Genomic DNA, 21,127 nt, shown 5'->3' with positions numbered 1-21,127 from the left:
TATACCCTGGGACACCCTAATATATATATATGTATGTATATGTGAATATCTATATATATTAATTTAAAATTTCAGAATTATATTTACAAATTCTGAAAAACCAAATAATTGTATTGTTTTTAATTTCAAGTTTTTGTTTTTGATGTTGCAAATGAGGAATAATATTGTGTTAATACATGAATCTCAATGGATGGAGTCCCAAATTTAAATATCGGATTTTCGGTGCACAAGAATGGGTATGATTTATTGATTGGAAATACTATGTAAGCGTAAGATATAGCCAATGACAAAAGTGCTCCGAAGTACATATCTTTGGGTCATTTTAAGAAAATGGCATGTACAGGAGCACATCTTTAATAGAAGATGACAGAATATTGTGTTTTTGGAAAGCACAAAGGCAGTTTTTTATTAAAAAAAAACAGGAAAAAATATAAGAATGTGAAATTCTCGTAATATAATACAGATAGTTGGAGAAAACTATTAAGTAGAACATAAATCGCTTACAATTCTTGTATAGAAAAAACCGAAAATCATTTGAAAAATTCTCTGCAAATAATTCTTTTGAACATCCCGACATAATTTGATGGCTTTAATGTAGTTGGAGCATTGCTAGAAAGAGAATTCTAAGGTATAAGCACAATTTATCGAGAGAAAAACAACAACAAAAAATTTAAAATCTTTACTACATATATACGTTGTAAAACTTTTCCAACATATTTTATATAAAAATATGGTTTCAATAGCATACTGCCATAAGTCATATATCACACAATACGTCTTGTTTTAACAATTTCTCGAATATGCAATTACAAATTTCTTAATATCAACTGACCACCATGACCAGGTTTGTCACCACTGAAGTTGTTTTTAGTACAGTTACGCAAAGGATCTTATTTATCCTCGAATTCTTTGCACTTTGTAAACAAGCACACGTTAAGTTGCTAGCTACGTATCGATAAGTTATAGAAATTTAAAATTAATTAAATTTTAGGCAGTGTTTGCAGCGTATTATCTATGGATAATATTGTTAAGGATCTATCCCATTAAAGTTTAAACCCTACCTGAATTTGGCACTGGTGCTATAGGATATCTCATTGAGAACGTCTTTGTGTATCACATCTAACGGCTAAGTTTGAATAATATATTGAATATTAACTTTGATCGAAATCTCAATCGCAAGTATATATTATTTATCTACGTTTACTTTTGGAAACACAAATGGATAACCCAGTATAATTCATTCACATAAATTTATGTATTTAATTGTTTTATTCATTATATGTAAATATTGTTACATCTTTTATACCATACTGACACACGAGTATGGGACTGGGAATATATAATTTAATGCTACTTTATTTACTTTTCTAAATAAAAGTAAATAATATGAGTTAAAAACAGAATTACAATAATTTTGGATATAAATGGAAATTCCACTTCTTACAGATTTTAGTATTTATTTATTTATTAGTTTGTTTATTCAATTGTTAGATTCTGTAATTTTGGATAACTTTTCAGTCCCGAACTCAGAAAAAATAAACTATAAAAGGTAAGACTAAAATTGAAATATTTTAGTTTAAACATTGCCAATTCAGCAAGTCAGGAATATGTCTTATAATAATTTTTTACACGTAGCGCTTTTGGTTCTTACTTGTCTCGAAGCTGTACGTGGACAAGCCAGAATAGTTGGTGGTGGAACAACACCAATAGCTCAAAATCCTTTTGTTGTAAATATACGTGACAATGGAGGAAAGTTGGTGTGTGGAGGATCTTTGGTTGATCCACGTTTTGTTGTCTCCGCTGCTAGCTGCATTAAGCCATATAAAGCTAATCAATTGACAGTACAAGGTGGTGCTCAAATGTTCTCAAATCCCGGTGTCAGGCGTAAGGTCGACCGCATCATATATCCTGCAAACTATGACAACGTAACCTTGGACTATGATGTTGTTGTACTGAGATTGGGAAATGAATTAACTGGTACAAATATCGGTACTATAAATTTACGTACAACTGGAGTTCCAGTTGGTGCAAATTTAAAAGTCTTGGGATGGGGGCGATTAAGTGAAAATGGTGAAAATTCCAATGCTCTGCAATCTGTGCTTGTTGCCGCGATTTCAAAAAACGATTGCTTGCAGTCATATGAGTTAACCCCGACCATGTTTTGTGCTAAGGCCCCAGGTGCTGATGCCTGTGAAGGTGATGGTGGTGGTCCAGCTGTATTGAATAATGAGCTTGCTGGTATTGTGTCATGGGGATTCGGTTGCGCTCGTCCTAATTATCCTGGTGTATACACAAGTGTTGCTAAGGTTGCTCCTTTTATTAATCAAGCTATAAGCAATAATTCATAAAATAATTTTATTAACTAACACTGCATTATTATATAATGTTAATATTTCCTCCGTTTGTTGTTTTTAATTAAATGACGAGAATTTTTATAAATAAAGTAATTAAAATATACAAAACAAAGTTTTTTATTCATTTAAGCATTGAATGTATATTATGTTTTCTCTTGAAATACTAGAACAAGAGTAGATGATTGTTCGTTTCAAGAAGTGAGTAAAATTTTAATGAAACGTGATATGTATTTTCTTTATTGATTTGCTGGGTATCAAAAAAATATCTAAATACTGTAAATCAGAAAGTTTTAATATTAGAGAAGCTAAACAGTTTCTCCCAAAATTTTTCTACATATACTGTTATTGCATTCTTTCAAGGAGAAAGTATGGTAAACTATAATATTAAATTTGAGAAAACTCACGTATTGTAAAGTCAATGTAGTGTACGTAAGATATTTGTTGCTGTTTGTAACATAATATAAGCAGATATATGGTAGATTTTCTTAGAATAGAACTTTTCTTTAGAAGATTAAATATTATTATAAAGAATATAAATAAAATAGAACCGAAGTTGAAACTGTATAACAAAAATATTTAAGTATTGTACTTTGTTATGATGGAAAAGTTTTGTTGTCTACGGAATTAGATTGATAACTTTGAGAGCAAGTAATCCACTTAAACTCTCCATACTCCATACTTCATAACAACTATTAACAAATTACAACAGTTTTTTGATGATAGCACCTATATTGGAGATATATATTGTGTGATAGCGATTTACAGTTGTGTGATTAAGATGAATAAGTTTTAAAGGGTTTTATTTAATACTCTACTTAAAATAATTGTTACATAATAGTGTATTGGGTAATAGATATAATTATTGTGCAATAAAAAAAAATGTGGGTTTTAATATCCAGAGCTTTGTATTCTAGAGTGTTTGCGATTATGAAGATTATTTAGATTGAATAACCAGAACTTGTATCGTAGACTGTTTGTGATTATCTGAGAGTCTCATATATAGCGGAATACATGTCAGTATGTTGACTTAAAACTGCTGTTGTACTGAGAAATATTTTATATAAGTGTAATACATATATGTATGTGATAAATATATACCTATGTCCTTATATCTTCGAATATACTTATTTATTTTGTTTTGTTTTGAGTTACGTCAAAAATATTTTAAAGTCGGTTTAATAGACGTTGTGCCGGATAATATTTTCTATTCTTTAACGTAATTTTTGCTTTTGCAAATACTTCTGGTTGGTTCTAGTTTGATCTTTTCTTCTGCTACCCACTATTACAAGGTTTTTGTGGATTCAAAACGGCTTTTAAGCTAATTGAGAAGAACTCGTCCTCCTTTCACCACAACTACTTGACGTAATATGCCACCGAGTGATAGAGTACCTTTGTAGAAACTGTCCGTGTTTTATACTGATCGGCCGAGCTTTTTGTGTAGCACACACATATTCGTTTCCAGCTGAGATGTGGTGCCTTTTTTTATCGTTTTATCGTTTGTTACACATTTCTTTAATCTTGCTTACCGTGTTTAAGCTGCGCTCTCAGCTTTCTTGTGGGCATCTTTTTGCGGCGAATATTTTGACGTTTATGGCTTTGATGTTGATTTGTTTTAGTTTTGTGAAACGCGTTTTTGACTTAGTATAAGCGGTAGTATTTATTTTAAATATTATAACAAATGTTAATATAAATAAATGTTTAGTGATAAATAAAGAAGGTATGTGTATTATTAAATACGCAGCCGTTGTTCAACGTCGCTTAAATAAATTTTATTTATAGTGACAGTTCTCAAAGAAAAGATGTGATGTTAGAATTTCAAAGATATTTATTTTATAAAAAAAAAATTTATACAAAAAAAAAAATAAAAAATAAATTTAGTTATACAAAAAGAGATGATTTTAATATACGGTTTAAGTTGAGTGATGATGGAATAGATTGTCACTTTTGATTTCACGGTGAAGGCGTCGAGATACCTAACTATGGTGAAAACGAGATTAGTGCGATATGTAAATTAGTACTGTTCATGTTATTCGGATATTTTAAAAAATTAAGGCATTCGATTGATCGGATAGCAACAAAGTCTCCGGAGTTAAAAAAAATGGGATTTTTGTGAATCTGGAGTCTTCGAATATCCGGATTTGCAATTATTATTGGCAGTGAAATTATTTAGAGACTTCGTGAGCAAAAGTTAAAGGGAGAGCACAAAATGCATCTCACAAATAAACACAATTTTTTTTAGGGATGATTGGGTTTGTAGTTTTTGCACGATTTTATGTGTTTTGTATTTTACGCAGAAAATAATTTGTGTGTAATGTTTATTTTATTTTATTACATATTACTAAATAAATAATGCACATTTTAAATAACTTATATTAATATTTATAGTTTATATTAAAGAAATTGTATTTAAAAGAACATAAAATGTATGTAAACATTTAACAAGATTTGTGCATTTGTAACCATAATCACATAATCCCCGCTATTCTGAATATTTCCAGGGTAAAAGTTTCTCCCAAAATTCACTTCTCTCTAGAATAGAATTCCCCCTATTCTGAATTGTTTGAGAGACTGATGTTGTGGGAACAACAAAAAATTCAAATTTGTTTTATTGAGCTTTGGCAGCATTTGCATTTTTAAATTGCGATAAGTACGAAAATAAGAAGCAAAACAAACAAATGAAGAGAATTGCAAATTAGTTAATTTTATTTAAATTAAAAAATTTGAATTTTTATAATGTATTCAATTGAATTTCATAAAGAATATTTTAAATATATAATTAAAAACTTTTATTTTAATCATTTAATTTATTTGTTACATATAAAATATTATAACAATTTATTTTAATTTTTTTTTTAGTAGCAAAAAATACTAGCAACATACGAAAGAAAACATGTGAAGTCACAACAATGTTTTTAAAATCTTCAGAGTTAGGTTTAGTAACTTAAGACGTTTACTACTTAAACGTCTTTAATTTTAGTCTAAGTTAAGTTCAGTTTATGTTCACTGGAAATATGTTGCAAAACTCTAGTCATCCCTTAAAATCGTATAATCAGATATAATAACAAATGTGTGAGTCGAAGCTACAAGTTGCTCAAAGTCAGGCTTTCCGGACTCTTCAAAGTACCATGCTACATCCGGACCAATGACATGCTAAGAGACCTTAAAACAGATCTGGTAATATAGCCGTGAAGCTATATGCGAAAATCAAGAGGCTGCCCTACTTAGCACTATTTAATCTCGGAGTAATCATTAACCGGACGGGGCGGTACGTAGATCTTAGATCAGTCATTGAATAATCACGAAGCTTATGAGGAATACACAAATTTGGGTGGGACTCTGCAGAAACCCCCCAGTTATCAAAGAGTAAAAGTGCTCAGATGGACTAACTCGGAAAAGATTCAACATAATAATGTTTACTGATGTAGGCAGTGTTGTCAAGTTATTTTTAAGCTATTCTATTAGATCGTTCATGTCTAAAGAAAACATCTTATCTGAATAGTCTAAGAATATAAACAAGCTTATTTCAACTCAACAAGAAGAATTTGAAATTTGTGAAATTCATATAGCCTTTTTCGTAGCAGTATTTAGAATAATTTATAGTTATTTACATATTTACGGACTGTTAAAAAATTATATATTTTTCGTATCTTTTTATACCAGAACGATTAAGTAATTTTTGGATATATTTTCTGTATTTCCTTTTTTAATAATTGTTTTTTTTTAATTTGTGCCTAAATGCATAAACTTTTAAAAGCATAGCACTTGCTCAAGATTATTATGTTGTTGAAGTCCGGATTGTGTTGTTTTATTGTGTTAATGCTGAAACAGAGTTGTGGTATGATAACTTTTATTTACTTCAAAGATGTGTTTATCTATACTAAATATAAATGGGAATTAAAATTAACTTTTCGGCTGATATCCGTTACTTTATTTATGCTTCTATGAGTAATACATTCAAATGTGACTAAACTTTAAAATAATTTACATATTATATTTATATGTATTCGTATAAAATAATATTTATTTTAAAAAATTGTTCACATTTGAAATGTATAACTACATATTTAATGTAATTGAAATTATAGTATAAAATATATGTGATCTTTAGTAATAATACTGAAGATGGTCACCGAAGAGTTCGAAATATTTGTTTATAAAATATATTATATAAGTTAACAACTGTGATATTTTTTATTCAATCTAAAATTTGTTTTCTTTGTAATATGATTCATTCATACAAATATAAATATAAATTTAAAAACACGACCTAAAGCCTGCCGAAATTTAAACATATAACATATATATATAATATGCATACATATACATATATACAAGATAAGGAAACGGTAATGATTCTCAAAACATTTATTCAGCAAACTTGTGCAATATATTGTATTGACCAATCTTTTTAATTTAAGAATTTAAGTGTATCAAAATAAACAAAATTTGTAGAGTGTCTCTTTAATTCGTATGTAATATTTTCGCATTTTTGAATATGTAATCCATTTTTACATTGGTTCCATATATAAATATCGGATATAGTGAATTTATAGTGCAGTTATTTAGAATTTAAACAGCTGTTAGAGGCAGTATATACTTTTTTTTCAATGAAAGTAAGAAATTGTAACTGTGTTATTGTCACAGTGTAAGTTTCAAATATCAAATAAGGTCAAAATACAGCCCAATAACTCAAAAAAATATTCTGCTATCACCAAGGCTCTTAAAGTCAAAAAAACCGAGTTCCATATTTATAAACTTAAACAAGATAGCAGTTTTAACGTAGTTTTGACAGGCATGCATCCTCCAATGCCAGTCGATGAAATCGAAGAGACGATAAAGAGCTTTGGTTTCAAGGTGACCAAAATAAGCAATATATGTCAGTGATCAACTAAAACCTCACTGCCGTTGTTTTTCATTGGTTTGAATCCTTCTGATACAAATAAGATTATTTTAAAGTGCAACAGTCTACTGCGATATTGTTAATTTTGTGCGCATCAAACTCGAAAAACCATTTCTTCAGTCAATAGCAATAATAGTCAAAAAGAATAAAGGTTCAATTTGCATAACCTCTATCTATTGCCTACCAAACCAAAAAGTTAAAAGTCATCAGTTTGAGGCAACAACATTACCAGCTCTCATGCTCACGACTGGACATACGACATGTTTCACCTGGGGACTACTTGTACACCGGTGGGCATATAGCGGACTTAGTTAATTTGACATAGTCTCATTTTAAAACGATTTTTTTTATATCAAATCAATATACGTAATTAACAATCAAAAAAATGCCGGTCCCTATGTGTGAAATAAGATTTTTCAACGCGGTCTTCAACGTGTTAAAGACAAAATTACAAATTCTTTCAAATATATTTGGAAGTTTTAACTCATTTAAACGGAACGTTAAGAGTTCTTGGTGGTGTGCGATGGCAAGAAAAAGTCCTTCGTATTAATAGTAGGAAGAGTGGTACACTATCCTTTGATAAAGTTTTCTACGTTAATCTGGACTAATTAACTCAATTAACAAAATTAAAAATGTATCTCAGATCTGCTCGTTTTTCGTGTCAATGCTCGCCCATCTTACGAGTACGTAAGAGGAGAGAAAGCGTCACTCTGCATTACATCGAATTTGTTGATGTTGGTGTCTTTAAAATGTAACTATTTTAAGAGATAATAAATAATAGACGCATATTCAGTTAAGAAATCAGTGTTTTATTTGAGTTTATATTTATTTAGATTAAAGAAATTATCAACATTTTGGTGTGTTTAACTCGAACTATTTTAAATTACTTACATTCGATGTTTTTTAGTACAGATGCAGTTACACAAGTGAATGTACCGTAAAATATTCGAATAGTATGAACCTTTTTTGGACATTGCAAAATGATTCGAGTCATTTTATATATCGCTTATATCCGATATTGTCGCTTAAATTATATTATATTTTTTAGTACAGATACAATATGGCAAGTAAATAAACCGTATAAACATTCGAAGCGTATGAATGAAGTTAATGTACATTCCTACACAAGCTTGCCAGATCATAAGTTATGCCAGATCTTAAATTCCTTACTAGAGCATTCAAAGACGTGTTACTTTATAAGAAACTTCGTTAATAGGATTTCAATTATTTCGTTATGGAGAAGATTCTTCATACTGCACATAAGATTTGTTTTAATTTTAAAAGTTATTTTCTTTAATAATTATACTAATTATATTTTCTGTAAAGCTATAGTAATATGTTTGTTAAATTTCTGTCCAAACAAACAAAAATGCGAAAACAATCTATATCCTAATCTTTGTTGCTAGCTCTTGAACCATATAAAACCATTTAGATACTAAATAAAATATAGTAAAATATGTTTAAGTTTATTCGTAAGAAAGGTTTGAATATTTGCAGAATTAATGTTATGTTATTTTGATATGAATAAATACATAACTAAAGCTAATATACATTAAATTAGCATTCCTTTTAAAGAAATAATTTTTTTTTTGGTTGCTTATATTGCTGTATTCATGGATACTTTTTGATAATTTTTTAAACATAAAGCGATGTGTGTGGCAGTGGAACGAAGTTTGTCATACAAATTTACTATTTTACTCTTTATGTATTGAGTTGATGACCAGAATTTAAAAATAAAAATATTTATAATATATATATGTATACATATGTATTATTATAATATATTATATATACTTATTATAAAAAAGTTGTAGAAATTTTGTGCTGCAGCAAAATAATTCTTCAAAAATAAATTTAATTTATTTTATAAGTGGAATTGCTTCAATACGTAACGTATTGCCGGTTAAAATTGTCGAGAAATTCGATATTTTATTTAATTTTATTATACATTAATCATTGTGTATAGATTCAATTTAATTATTAATACGAAGTATTAATACGAAATAAAAGAAAAATTCCATCTAGACTTATAGAAATATGTCATGTGAATCGACGTCCTATACTACTCTAAGCAGTTCTACATTCAAAATTTTTAAATAAGTGAAACAATCGCGAAAATCTCTTTAGAATTCCATCTAGACTTATAGAAATATGTTATGTGAATCGACGTCCTATACTACTTTAAGCAGTTCTACATTCAAAATTTTTAAATAAGTGAAACAATCGTGAAAATCTCTTTAGAATTCCATCTAGACTTATAGAAATATGTCATGTGAATCGACGTCCTATACTACTCTAAGCAGTTCTACATTCTAAATTTTTAAATAAGTGAAAAAATAGCTAAAATCTCTTTTAAATTGATTTATTAATTGCTTTATTAATTTATTTTCATTAAGTCATAAACTCAACACAAAATGGAGCGAATTTCATTCTACTTAAATAAACTTTTAATATTCGCCTGCGTATTCTTAATTCTTTTATTGCCTTCAATTTTGGCACAAATACCAAATTGTGAGTTCCACGATACTGTCAACATAACTGGAAGTTTTCGTTTCGCCAACGGTTCCTATTTGCATGATGGAGTAATTATACCACCTGAACTCATTGGTGAATATAGTATTGAGGTGCTGTATAAGGGTCATGAATTGCCTGTAGAGAAGCATATACGTGGTTGCATCTGTAAACTAAGAACTTGTGTTAAATTTTGTTGTCATCCACCACAAACAAAAATAAAGGACCTAAGAGAATGTGAGACCGGAATAGAGAATGAACTTGAACTGTCACCTTACGTGAATATTACTTTTAATAATGGTACGGAAAAGAGTATACCTGTTTTAGAAGAATTTTCTATTGTAGTAGGAATACCATGTCATAATGCTTACAAGTTAATACCAGACGATCCCGACGATGAATGGAAATTATATGAGGTACGTAATGTATTGGTTTTATATTATTTATGATGTATTTACCATATTTATTTACTATATAAATAGTCAAGCTCTTTATTTTCAAGCAGAGCAAACTAACATAAACTGCTTTTTGGTGCTTTTTTTAAAAGGTTGTTGCAGGCAAAAGATTGGTTTTGTTTTTTTTATGTAATAAGTATTATAATTACAAATCTGATTTTGTATTTTTATAAATTATTAAAGTTATATAAAATAAAATCTAAAATAAGTACTCATTTAAATAAGTACGGACTTATTTATAATCACTGCTGGTAATATCAGTGTGCTTTGCGGTTTTTTTATCTCGCCGTGCTGTGATTTTTTTTTTTTTTTTTTTTTTTTTTTTTAAAATCCATTTATTTATTACAATCTGTCAGGAATGAATGACAATAAGTAATACATATATATAAATTTAAATCGTAATAATGGTTATTACGATATAAAAAGAAAGGCACGTGTGGACTATGCCCAGTGACATATCCATATATATTTAAAATAAAAGTGTATTGTCTACATATACATATTTAAAATGTCTCGCGATGTTTTTCTTCTCAGCCTTGTAAAGGTATTGGAAGGGGACATCAGTTGAGTAACCAGAGGGTTTGGGTGCATATATAAGCGTTGAGCGTAATTCTTTAAAATACTTGCTATTTCTTCCTTGATTGTTCGAACATGTAATTGTTTATGTAGCTGTTCATTCGTTATATACCAAGGTGCGTTTGTGATCATTCGTAGTGTTTTAGATTGGAAGCGCTGTATAATTGCCAGGTTTAAGTCTGCTGCAGTACCCCATAATTGGGCCCCATAACTCCATATAGGTTTAAGTACAGATTTGTATATAAGCAGCTTATTGTCGAGTGACAGTTTGGAATTTCGGCTGAGGAACCAAAATAAGTTTCGTAATTTAAGACCCAAGGCTTTACGCTTTTTGAATATGTGCGATTTCCAGGTTAGCTTACTATCCAGATGTATGCCCAAGTATTTTGTTTCTAAAGCTTGTGGTAATTGAGTATTGTTTATTAAGACCGGCGGGCACGTAGAACGTTTTGTAGTGAATGTTACCTGGACAGATTTTGATTCATTCGGTTTAATACGCCAGTTTATCATCCAGAGAGCAACATTATCAAGGCAGGTTTGAAGTTTGGTGGAAGCACGGATTGGGTCACTGTCAACTGATAAAATAGCTGTGTCGTCTGCAAATGTACCGATAACACTCTCATCGGTAAGGGGAAGATCCGCAGTAAATAAAAGATAAAGCATTGGTCCCATTATGCTACCTTGAGGTACTCCTGCTTCTATATCATGAAGTACTGTAGTTTCATTTCCATGCTTAATGAAAAAGTGCCTAGCCGAGAGGTATGATTTTATAAATATGAAAAAATTTAGAGGTAGATACAGTTTTAGTTTGAACAGGAGGCCCTCATGCCATACTCGATCAAAAGCTTGTGAAATATCTATAAATGCCGCAGTGCAATATTTTTTACCATCTATCGCATTATGGATATGTCTGACAAGTCTATGAATTTGTTCTATTGTGCTATGTTTTTGGCGAAAGCCGAATTGATGGTCAGGTATGAGTCTGTTTTGTTGGATAAACGGAGTAAGGCGCTTTAGAAACAGGATTTCCATAACTTTTGACAGGATCGGAAGTAGACTTATTGGCCGATATGATTTGACGTCTTCTGGGCTTTTCCCTGGTTTCGGTATCATGGAGATTTGTGCTATCTTCCACTGTGGCGGAATAAACCCCCTTATTATCACAGCGTTAAATAGATGAGTGAGAAATACAAATCCTTTTGGTGGGAGCTGCTGCAAGGCCATGCCTGTGATTAAATCGTATCCTGGAGCTTTTTTTACTTTTAACTTTGTTATTACATCTCTAACTTCATTAATAGTATATCTTTTAATTGAAAGTTCCAATTGATAAGGCTCTTGTAGAAAATTAATCCTTTGATTCATGACATCAGGCATATTTTGGTTATCATTTGATTTAAAGACCTGGTCCAAATGTAACGCAAATGTTTCTGCTTTTTCAATATCGCTTTTTGCCCATGAGTTGTCGATTTTGCGTATAGGTGGTTGATAGACAATCGGTCTGTTGTTCTTTTTTATGGCTTTCCAAAGGGAATATTTTGTATCACATGAAGCACTTAGGTTTTGAAGGTATAGCGACGTGCGATTATTGTTATACTTTAAAAGAAGGGCTTTAACGAGTTTACACAGTTTGTTTAAGCGAGTTTTATCCGCAGGGAATCTCAACTGTTGCCAATGTTTTCTCATCCTACGCTTTTCTTTAATCAGGTATCTAATGTTAAATGGATAATCTTGCTTAACACTTTTAGAAACTGGTGGAGTTGATTCCCATGCAGACATTTGGACACAAGAGTTGAAATGCTCTACTGCTTCAGTTACGTCAGATTCAGTTTTTAACCTGACTTCGGTATTTAGACCAATTGAAATTAGTTGACGGTAACTATTCCAGTCAGTGTTTTTATTATGAAGAATACATTTTTCCATAATTTCACAGCAGTCATTGAGAGTGATTATTATTGGCGAGTGGTCAGATGACAAGTCGAAATTGGACTTACAGGTAGTTGTTTCGATACGTACCCCCTTTGATACCGCAAAATCAATTAAGTCAGGTAATTTTCTTCTATCCGTTGGCCAATATGTGGGTTCACCTGTTGAGATTGTGTGGAGGTTGAGTACATTTATTGCTTCGAAGAGTTGACGTCCTTTTGGAGATATTAGGCGGGAACCCCATTTTAAGTGTTTAGCATTAAAATCTCCGCCTACTAGGAACCTAGATCCAAGCAGCTGAAAAAAATGATATGTACATATCTTTCGTGATACTGTGGCGCGGTGGGCTGTAGAGTGATGAGAAAGTCATGTCGCCTTCTTTAGTTTGTACTACAATGTTTGTTGCCTGGATTTCATTCTTGCAATATGGTTTTGCTTCATAATGTTTTATCGAGTTCCTTATGAGAACCGCAGAGCCACCATTTCCTTTACCACTGGGATGCATTGTGTGATAAAGTTCGTAGTTCGGAATTTTAAAGAAACTACGCGTCGTGAAATGGGTTTCTGATACTAGCATTATGTCGACCTGGTTTAATTTTAAAAATGCTTTTATTTCGATAGCATGTTTTGATAGACCATTAGCGTTCCATATGACTACTACTAAATCAAGAATTTTGTTTAGTCGTCAAGTTGATCAGTAAATTTGTCATTACTACGATTTGTTGCATCATTTGCTTCAACAGTGATGTCATCTCACGGAATTCTTCCACAAAATTATTTGGAATTGGTGAAAGCTTCTCCTCTGTTTCGCTACTGGTGTTTGACTTCACTATTTGTGCGAATGTTTCAGGTGAATGAGAAGTCGTGATGTGTTTTTTGTTTAGCGAAGGAAGAGGATTTTCTTGAATTTGTACTTCCGGCGCCCTAGGTCTTAGTTGGGGATACATTTTTTTTTGCAGGTTTTTGTATATTTGACATCCTTTGTAGTTGGCCGGATGATTTCCTTCACATAGAACACATTTGACATCATTGGATCTGCTTTTCCTTTCGCAATTTACAGAAGCATGATTTCCAGCGCACTTGATGCATTTAGGTTTGCGGTGACAGTATCCTTTTGTGTGCCCATACTGTTGGCAGTTTGCACATTGAGGGATTTCACGTTTCGGGTGAGGTGGTTCAAATGTAACTGTAGTATACAAGAGTTTCTTAACCAAATAAATATCCTTATTATTTAGGTTTGGTGCAAGTTCAATAATAAACATGGGGAGAGGTTCACCTGACCCTCTACGTTTAATGTTCCAAACGTTTACAGCCGTATGTTCATGCTCCAGAAGTGCATTTTTGATTTCATCAATATCGGTTGAATGATGCAAATTTTTCAATATAACCCTAAAGCTTCTCTCTGTTTTTGGTTTGTAAGTGTAGAATTCAGTGTTTTTTAACTCCAACTGCTTTACAATGCTTACGTAAGAGTCAGATGTAGAAGGTTGAACTCTTACTTGACTTGGATTTAGCACTTTTAAGTCGAATTGATTTGCCGCATGTTCGTTTAACACATCTATTAGAGGCTTGATACAATGTACCTTATCAATAAATATAGGTGGAGGTTTCATTAATTTTGGAACCGTATCATTATTTTTTAACGATTCTTCAGTTTCTTCAGAGTCATCTTCCTGGAGATCTGCGTATCGGTTTGGTTTGACGGGTTCATTTAGCCAGTATGAGTCTAGCTTGGTTGTGATGACAGCAGAATTTTTAATGGGAGCGGTTCCAAGTACTCCAATGTTTGGTAGTGTGACTATCATAATTAGTGTGCTTTCTGCCGCACAACTGCTTGATGCAACTGATTGTGGTTGGAACTTCTCGATCACAGAGTTCCTCCTTAGTGCATCCATTTCTGCACATTGAGCGCTATGTGAGACTTGTTAAGTTTTCATTTTCAACAGAAATTGCTACTTCTTCTGAGACCCATTTATGCAAGATTTCACTCCACATATTTTCTGGTATTCCATGATCTGGAACTTTACCGGTCTCGGTTCTAATGCCTAATCATTGACTTGCAACCTCATTTCATTCTTCTAACAGTGGTGCCTTAGTGCTCTTATAAATAAGGACGGCGATTACTCGACTTGTCACAGGGGTTCACAGGATCATTGTGACCACATCTTCCAACGCCTGCCGGAATTTAGTTACCTTTTATGATAGGCATGCTTTATCTCAGAAATATTCTAATCCCTATTCCTAATAGTACTTGGTATGCTATCCTTCATTTTGACCAGTCTAATTAGCGTAGTTCAATATAGCATATAGCATTAAGTTGAAAGCTTACATCCGCACTTCTTCAGACAGCGAAGTCACGAAAGTCCACTTTTAATTGTTTGGAGAATATAAACTTATAACCCATATTGTCAGATACCATAAGATAAGCATTTTAAGTATTTTTAGTGTAGCTGTCTTTTCAAGTCAGTTAAGATTTGCACAACCCTGTAATGCCCTAATATCCTGTTGAGTGAACTTTATTTATTGCTTTTTGAGTTTTAGTTTTTAAAAATAATAATATGCTTATGTGGCTACGAAATCTATTTTGGATAATGATATATACCTATTTATATAATATGCACTAAATATAAGATCAAAATAATTACATGCATAAATCTTAATAAAAGAACGGCACGATGAAGCGCTTATATGACAATGCTATTCTGTCAAGACGTGATTACTGCTTAGCACCACATAACAAAAGTGATGTGTACTCATTCACTCCAATGAATTGTCCAAATGCTGTTGTAGAGCCAGATAATCTATTCGTCGACAGTGTAGGTAGGTACGAATAAATGAATTTATTACCAATAATTCAAGAATTTTATATTGGTATCTATATACTTAAAAATAAGAATACAAATAATTACAGCAATGCTAATATCCATACCTTTTTTTGTGTTGACAATTTTGGTGTATGCATGCCTACCGAAGTTAAGGAATTTGCATGGGAAATGCCTAATATGCTACTTAATTTCTTTAACATCTGGATATAGTCACTTGGTAATGAACAACTTTTACAGCACATCTTATAGTGATTTCAAATGTACTTTTTTGGGTGAGTAAATAATGTATCACAATTCAATTTAAGAATTAAAGCCAATAATTTATTTTACTAACAGAATTAATATATCTTTTTTAGGATTTACGGGTTATTTCTCCTTTATGGCTGCATATTTATGGTTAAATGTGATAAGTATTGATCTTTGGCATAATTTTCGACTTATCAACTGTAATGTAAATCGTTATATTAAAAACAAACGCTTTACTGTTTATTCTCTTTATGCTTGGGGCATGGCTGGAGCTCTAACGTTGTTAACTCTTAAGGCACAATATTCTGATTTTGATTATAGTTTAAAGCCTGGGATTGGTGATCAGTTTTGCTGGGTTAAACGTATGTAAAGTAAAGTAAATTATTATTTATATATTAAAATTTTTTATGTATTTGTAGACGACGATTGGTCAGCTATGATATACTTTTATGGGCCGATGATGCTACTAATATTCTTCAATATAATTATGTTTTCACTGATATCAATTAATATTTATAATGTTAAAAAGGGATTAAAACATTTTGCACATAATGAAAACAGTGAAAAGTATCTACAATCGCAAAAGGAGAAGTATGTTTATGAAAACCATTAAATTAAAAATGTTTACCAGGTGTACCGGTATGAAATGAGCGTTTTTTGGTGAAAACAAAAACACTAATTATTAATAGGAAAGTAAAAAACATTTTATTCAAAGTATTGGCCATTGCTTTCTACACATTTTGACCACCTTTCTGGCAATTTGTGGATACCACGCCAAAAAAATTGTTCGTCTTTTAAAGCAAACCAACCAGACACCCAATTTTCGAGCTCCTCGTAGGAATCAAAGTGCTGCTCAGCCAATGCGTGTCCCATCGATGAAAACAAATGGTAGTCGGAAGGAGCCAAGCCTGGTGAATACGGCGGGTGGTGTAGCAGCTCCCAGCCAAGTGTTTTGATTGCATCCTGAACCCGTTTTGCTTTGTGTGCAGGTGCATTGTCATGGAGCAGAATTACCTTGCCGTGTCTTCTGGCCCATTCTGGTCGTTTCTCGATCAATGCATGGTTCAAATTTATCATTTGTTGTTCATAGCGACCAGCATTGACGGTTTCACCAGGTTTTAGGAGCACGTGGTACACCACACCTTTCTGCTCCCACCAAACACACAGCATTGTCTTCTTGCCGAATCGATCAACATGGTTTTGCAGTCCATGTTGATGGTTGTCCCGGATTAACCCATTATTTTTTCCGTTTAGGATTCTTAAAATAAATCCATTTTTCATCGCCAGTAACAATCCGATGCAAAACCGATTTTCTTTCGTGTCTTTGAAGCAAAATTTCACAAGTGTTTTTTCGGTTTTCCATCTGTCTTTCATTCAATTCATATGGCACCCATTTTACACACTTTTGGATCTTTCTTACAGCTTTTAAACGGTCAGAAATTGTTTGTTGTGCAACATTTAACATTTCTGCCATTTGCTTTTGACCCAAAGTGTTATCTCCATCCAATATCGTTTGCAATTCGGCGACTTCAAACTTTTTTCGCGGTCTTCCACGTTCTTCATTTCTCACATCAAAATCATTATTTCTGAACCGTTGAAACCATCTTTTGCATCTTGCTTCTGATAGAGCATGATCACCATATGCCTCGACAAGCATTCGATGCGACTTTGCACCACTTTTCTTCAAATGAAAACAAAAAATTAATGCTTTCCGCAAATCATCACTTTCTGGTACAAAATTCGAAATTTTTAACACGATGAAAAAATATGATGTTGTCTGTTCAATGACTTGATGTATACTAAATATATTTCACACATGTCATAGCAAACAAACAAAAAGAAATAAAGGCTCGTTCACAACAAATGTTCCCTGTCGGATCATTTGTATCTTTACGCTCAATTCATACCGTTACACCTAATATGTTCCTTATTACAATATCATGTTAAAGTTTATGAAACTATGAACATTATTTTGTATGACGGAGAAAGAGCTATTTCATAATTCCGATAGTTGTTTTAAGTTTAATTCTATCGAAACAAAACTGTACATCGTATAAATTTCTGCATGAAAGATAGATCACAAGCCCCTGCTTCAGTTCTTAGTTGCTATTTCTACAATGTAAGATTTTTACAATAAGTTTTGATCAACTGTTATTTCTAAAAATATTGTTTCTTTTTGTCATTCTAATTAATATTGTATTGGATATAGCATAATCAGGAATAACCACTATTTTACTGGATGGTAGTAAAACTGTGCATTCGATTTTCAACATTCAAACTAATTAAAATGATATTTGTAGTATTATACAACATTTCCGAATAACAAAAACTCTATATAGATCATAATCATTTGGGACGAATGTACAATAGAAATGTTCATTATAAGCCTTAAATTATATAATAAAGAGTTTTAAAGAATCCTGACATCTTTAGACGTATTAGCGTTTCTTTGCTTTTATTGGCAGCACAATCTTTACTCGATTTTTCGAAATTGGCACCACAATTGTGTCTATCAAATCATACTATCGATAGTTATGGCTTCCAAGATTTTTCAAAACACTCACAATAAAAATATACTTCAGTTGCCAATTTGTTCCTCAAATGTAAGGACTATTACATAGTGCCCCATAGCTTAATCGAAAAGGCTACATTGCTTGTTCATATAGATGTCATGAATATTCAAACCTATGGCACGATCAGCAATGAAATGTTTTTATTTATATCCGTTAATGTAATCAACGATTGATAACATTCATTTCCCACCAAATTTTTGAATTTGTTGAATTGATTAAGACTACTGTCTCATATATTGCATCTAAATACTGGAACTGCAACGGAACTAGAACAATTTTCGAAGAGCAATTCATAAAACTCATTGGAGAACCGGTTGCAAAATATATTTAGGACATATTTCTTCAGAAATACAATAATCTATATTTTTTAACACTAATCTTCACAATCTATTTAATTTCAATTGACTTATAAGTGTAAGTGTTTCTTAAATAATGTAAAATATAAGGCAAAAGACTTTATTGGTTGGCGAAACGATGTTCGTTTAGTCGGTCCGTTTTTTTTCTAATTGCAATAGTGTGCAGTTATATAAATTATAAATGTTTTTTTGTTTTTTTTATATTGTTTTTAGCTTTGGTTTATTTCTACGTTTATTCATTGTAATGGGTATTATCTGGATGTTGGACGTTTTGTCGTATATCGTAGGACCTTTTAACATTTGGGCAGTCTTTTTTTATATACCGGACTTTTGCATTGCGGCACAGGGAATTGTAATATTTATACTTTTTGTACTCAAACAAAAAGTCATAAAACTTATTAAAAAAAGGTAAGTCCTTGAATAAAAACATTTAATCAAACCTTAAAAAAATATATTAATGTCCGTAAATTGAATTTGAAAAGAATTTCACATAATGAACAAAGTTTTTCGAGTTCAACTCAATCAGAGTGTGCGCCGGAAGAAATATCCTTGCAAAATTTTGCAACAGATGGAAAAAATTCTGAATTAGGTAAACAGTTTGAAGAATTTTTAAAAATCAAAAAAAATGGATTGTTAATTGGTGTTGGTTTAAATAATTGGTATAACTTTATTGGTGCAGAGTTTACTTATATCTTATTAAAGATTCCACTGAAATTTACTGACACAAAATTTTAATGTTTCTAAATCTAATATTACATACAGAAATCTATAAAATTTCAATCATAATATCTTCTGACGAATGCATTTCATTGTTAATGGTTTGTATATATATTTCTGAAAAAATGGTTTTTATAATTTTAGCTATGTGCAATCTAATTTCTTCTCAAACACTAAAATACTAATTATCACATCACTTAATAAGTCTTTGATTTAGTTGAGATAAAAACAAAATACTAATTAAAATATTTGACGTTATTCGCAAAAATAGTCTCACTTAAGAGTAATAGGTACATTATTTTTTTCTTTAAACTGTCGATGCTTGTTTGGTGGAAAAGTTTGGCTTTGCTCTCAAAAAAGGTTCAATTATCGGCAATCATATGGTAATCCGGAAAGTAGCTATCAGAATGTCATTAAATCTTAACATACGTCATTTAAAAACGTTACTCTTCACAAATCATATGAGTCTGTCAACAGTATTGCTATATATCAGCAAGATCGGAGACTTATTTAGTGATGTAATAAATACTCTTACTTGCTATTTAATACATATGTATATATGTCTTGTAATAAAATATTATTAATATGTGTTTCAACAAATTTATTGTTAATTTAAAAAAAATATTTGGAATATTACTACAATAAAATTTTTTAAATGAATATATTTCAGAATAAATCCAACAAAGGAGCTTGCCTTTTATTTAACAAACAAAAAAAGCAAATCGGAGAAGAGCACCTCAAGGTCGCAGACAAATGACACTCCCAAGAGTTAATTCCAATTTTTAGTTGCTATATGTACACTTTCTCAACTACAAACATAAATCCCAATATTCACTATCCTATTTTGTGATTAATCGACTAGACATTAATTGATTATTTAAGCTCTAAAAAATTTTATTAACATAAATTGAATATTTAATACTTTTGGAAAACTTTGAATATTTCAGTAGTAACGCCGGTCTCTTGTGATAACTAAGTTTCCACCAAAAGTATGCATTTAGTGTACATATAAATAAAAATTAGTTTGCGTTAAAAAAAAATTTTTTTTGTAGTATTATATGCAGTTATATATAATTTTTTAACTGAAAATCTAAATATATATTTCCTGTTCAGATTTGCTTTGTATTTGAATCGATATGCATTTTATAAATGCATTACATTATAAAGAATCTTAGCAATATATGTTATTTTACAAGAATTTGTACTGTTTTAAAAAATGTTATTAATTATTATTTGTGTTACAATATAAGCCATACCTATAAAACATAATTGTATTAGACAAAGGTTATATGTAATGTACTTCTTATTATAAACAATCAGTAATAAAAGTAAGTAAACAGAATTGTAATAACATCACCAAATTTGTAATAAATACGATTATCGGAATGTGATCACAGAAAAATTAATAAAAAACAACACCAGTTGAATGCTTGTACATAATTGCTGATTTAATTTAATTTAAATTCATACAAGTATGAATAAAAAGTAAAATTATGTAGTAAATAACATAGGTAAATATTAAAATTACTTCTGGACATATGGAATTCAGCTGTGAGGTTGCGCAAGTAGAACACAAATTTCCATCATTCAAGATTCCAAAATTTTTTGCCATGGACTGTAACAAACGCGTCATAAACATGAGAAATTCTGACTTACATCGTGACCTCGGAGTGTCAACAGTGCAGGAAGAA

At 31.0% G+C, this 21,127-nt stretch overlaps 2 protein-coding genes across 3 annotated transcripts; both read left to right on the top strand.

Moving 5' to 3' along the window:
• Window positions 1-1,607: 1,607 nt before the first annotated feature.
• Window positions 1,608-2,348, top strand: LOC119681039 (trypsin alpha-3-like). The gene has a single exon (XM_038094106.1). It carries the CDS (start codon window positions 1,608-1,610, stop codon window positions 2,346-2,348), a length of 741 nt encoding a protein of 246 aa, XP_037950034.1.
• A 7,309-nt stretch (window positions 2,349-9,657) lies between these two features.
• Window positions 9,658-20,399, top strand: LOC119673465 (G-protein coupled receptor Mth2-like). Of its 2 annotated transcripts, XM_038084743.1 has the most exons (8): window positions 9,658-10,181; window positions 15,386-15,539; window positions 15,631-15,816; window positions 15,901-16,152; window positions 16,210-16,381; window positions 18,933-19,127; window positions 19,202-19,308; window positions 20,107-20,194. In XM_038084743.1, exons 1-8 carry the CDS (start codon window positions 9,669-9,671, stop codon window positions 20,109-20,111), a joined length of 1,584 nt encoding a protein of 527 aa, XP_037940671.1. In that variant the 5' UTR covers window positions 9,658-9,668; the 3' UTR covers window positions 20,112-20,194. The 2 variants fall into 2 exon arrangements, with proteins under 2 accessions (XP_037940671.1, XP_037940672.1); XM_038084744.1 differs by lacking the exon at window positions 19,202-19,308 and having other exon boundaries at window positions 20,107-20,399.
• The last annotated feature ends 728 nt before the right edge of the window (window positions 20,400-21,127 follow it).

The sequence above is a fragment of the Teleopsis dalmanni genome, chromosome 1, assembly GCF_002237135.1.
Source record: "Teleopsis dalmanni isolate 2A chromosome 1, ASM223713v2, whole genome shotgun sequence".
NCBI classification, from domain to species: Eukaryota; Metazoa; Arthropoda; class Insecta; order Diptera; family Diopsidae; genus Teleopsis; species Teleopsis dalmanni.
This window is presented reverse-complemented; position numbering and strand designations above follow the sequence as displayed.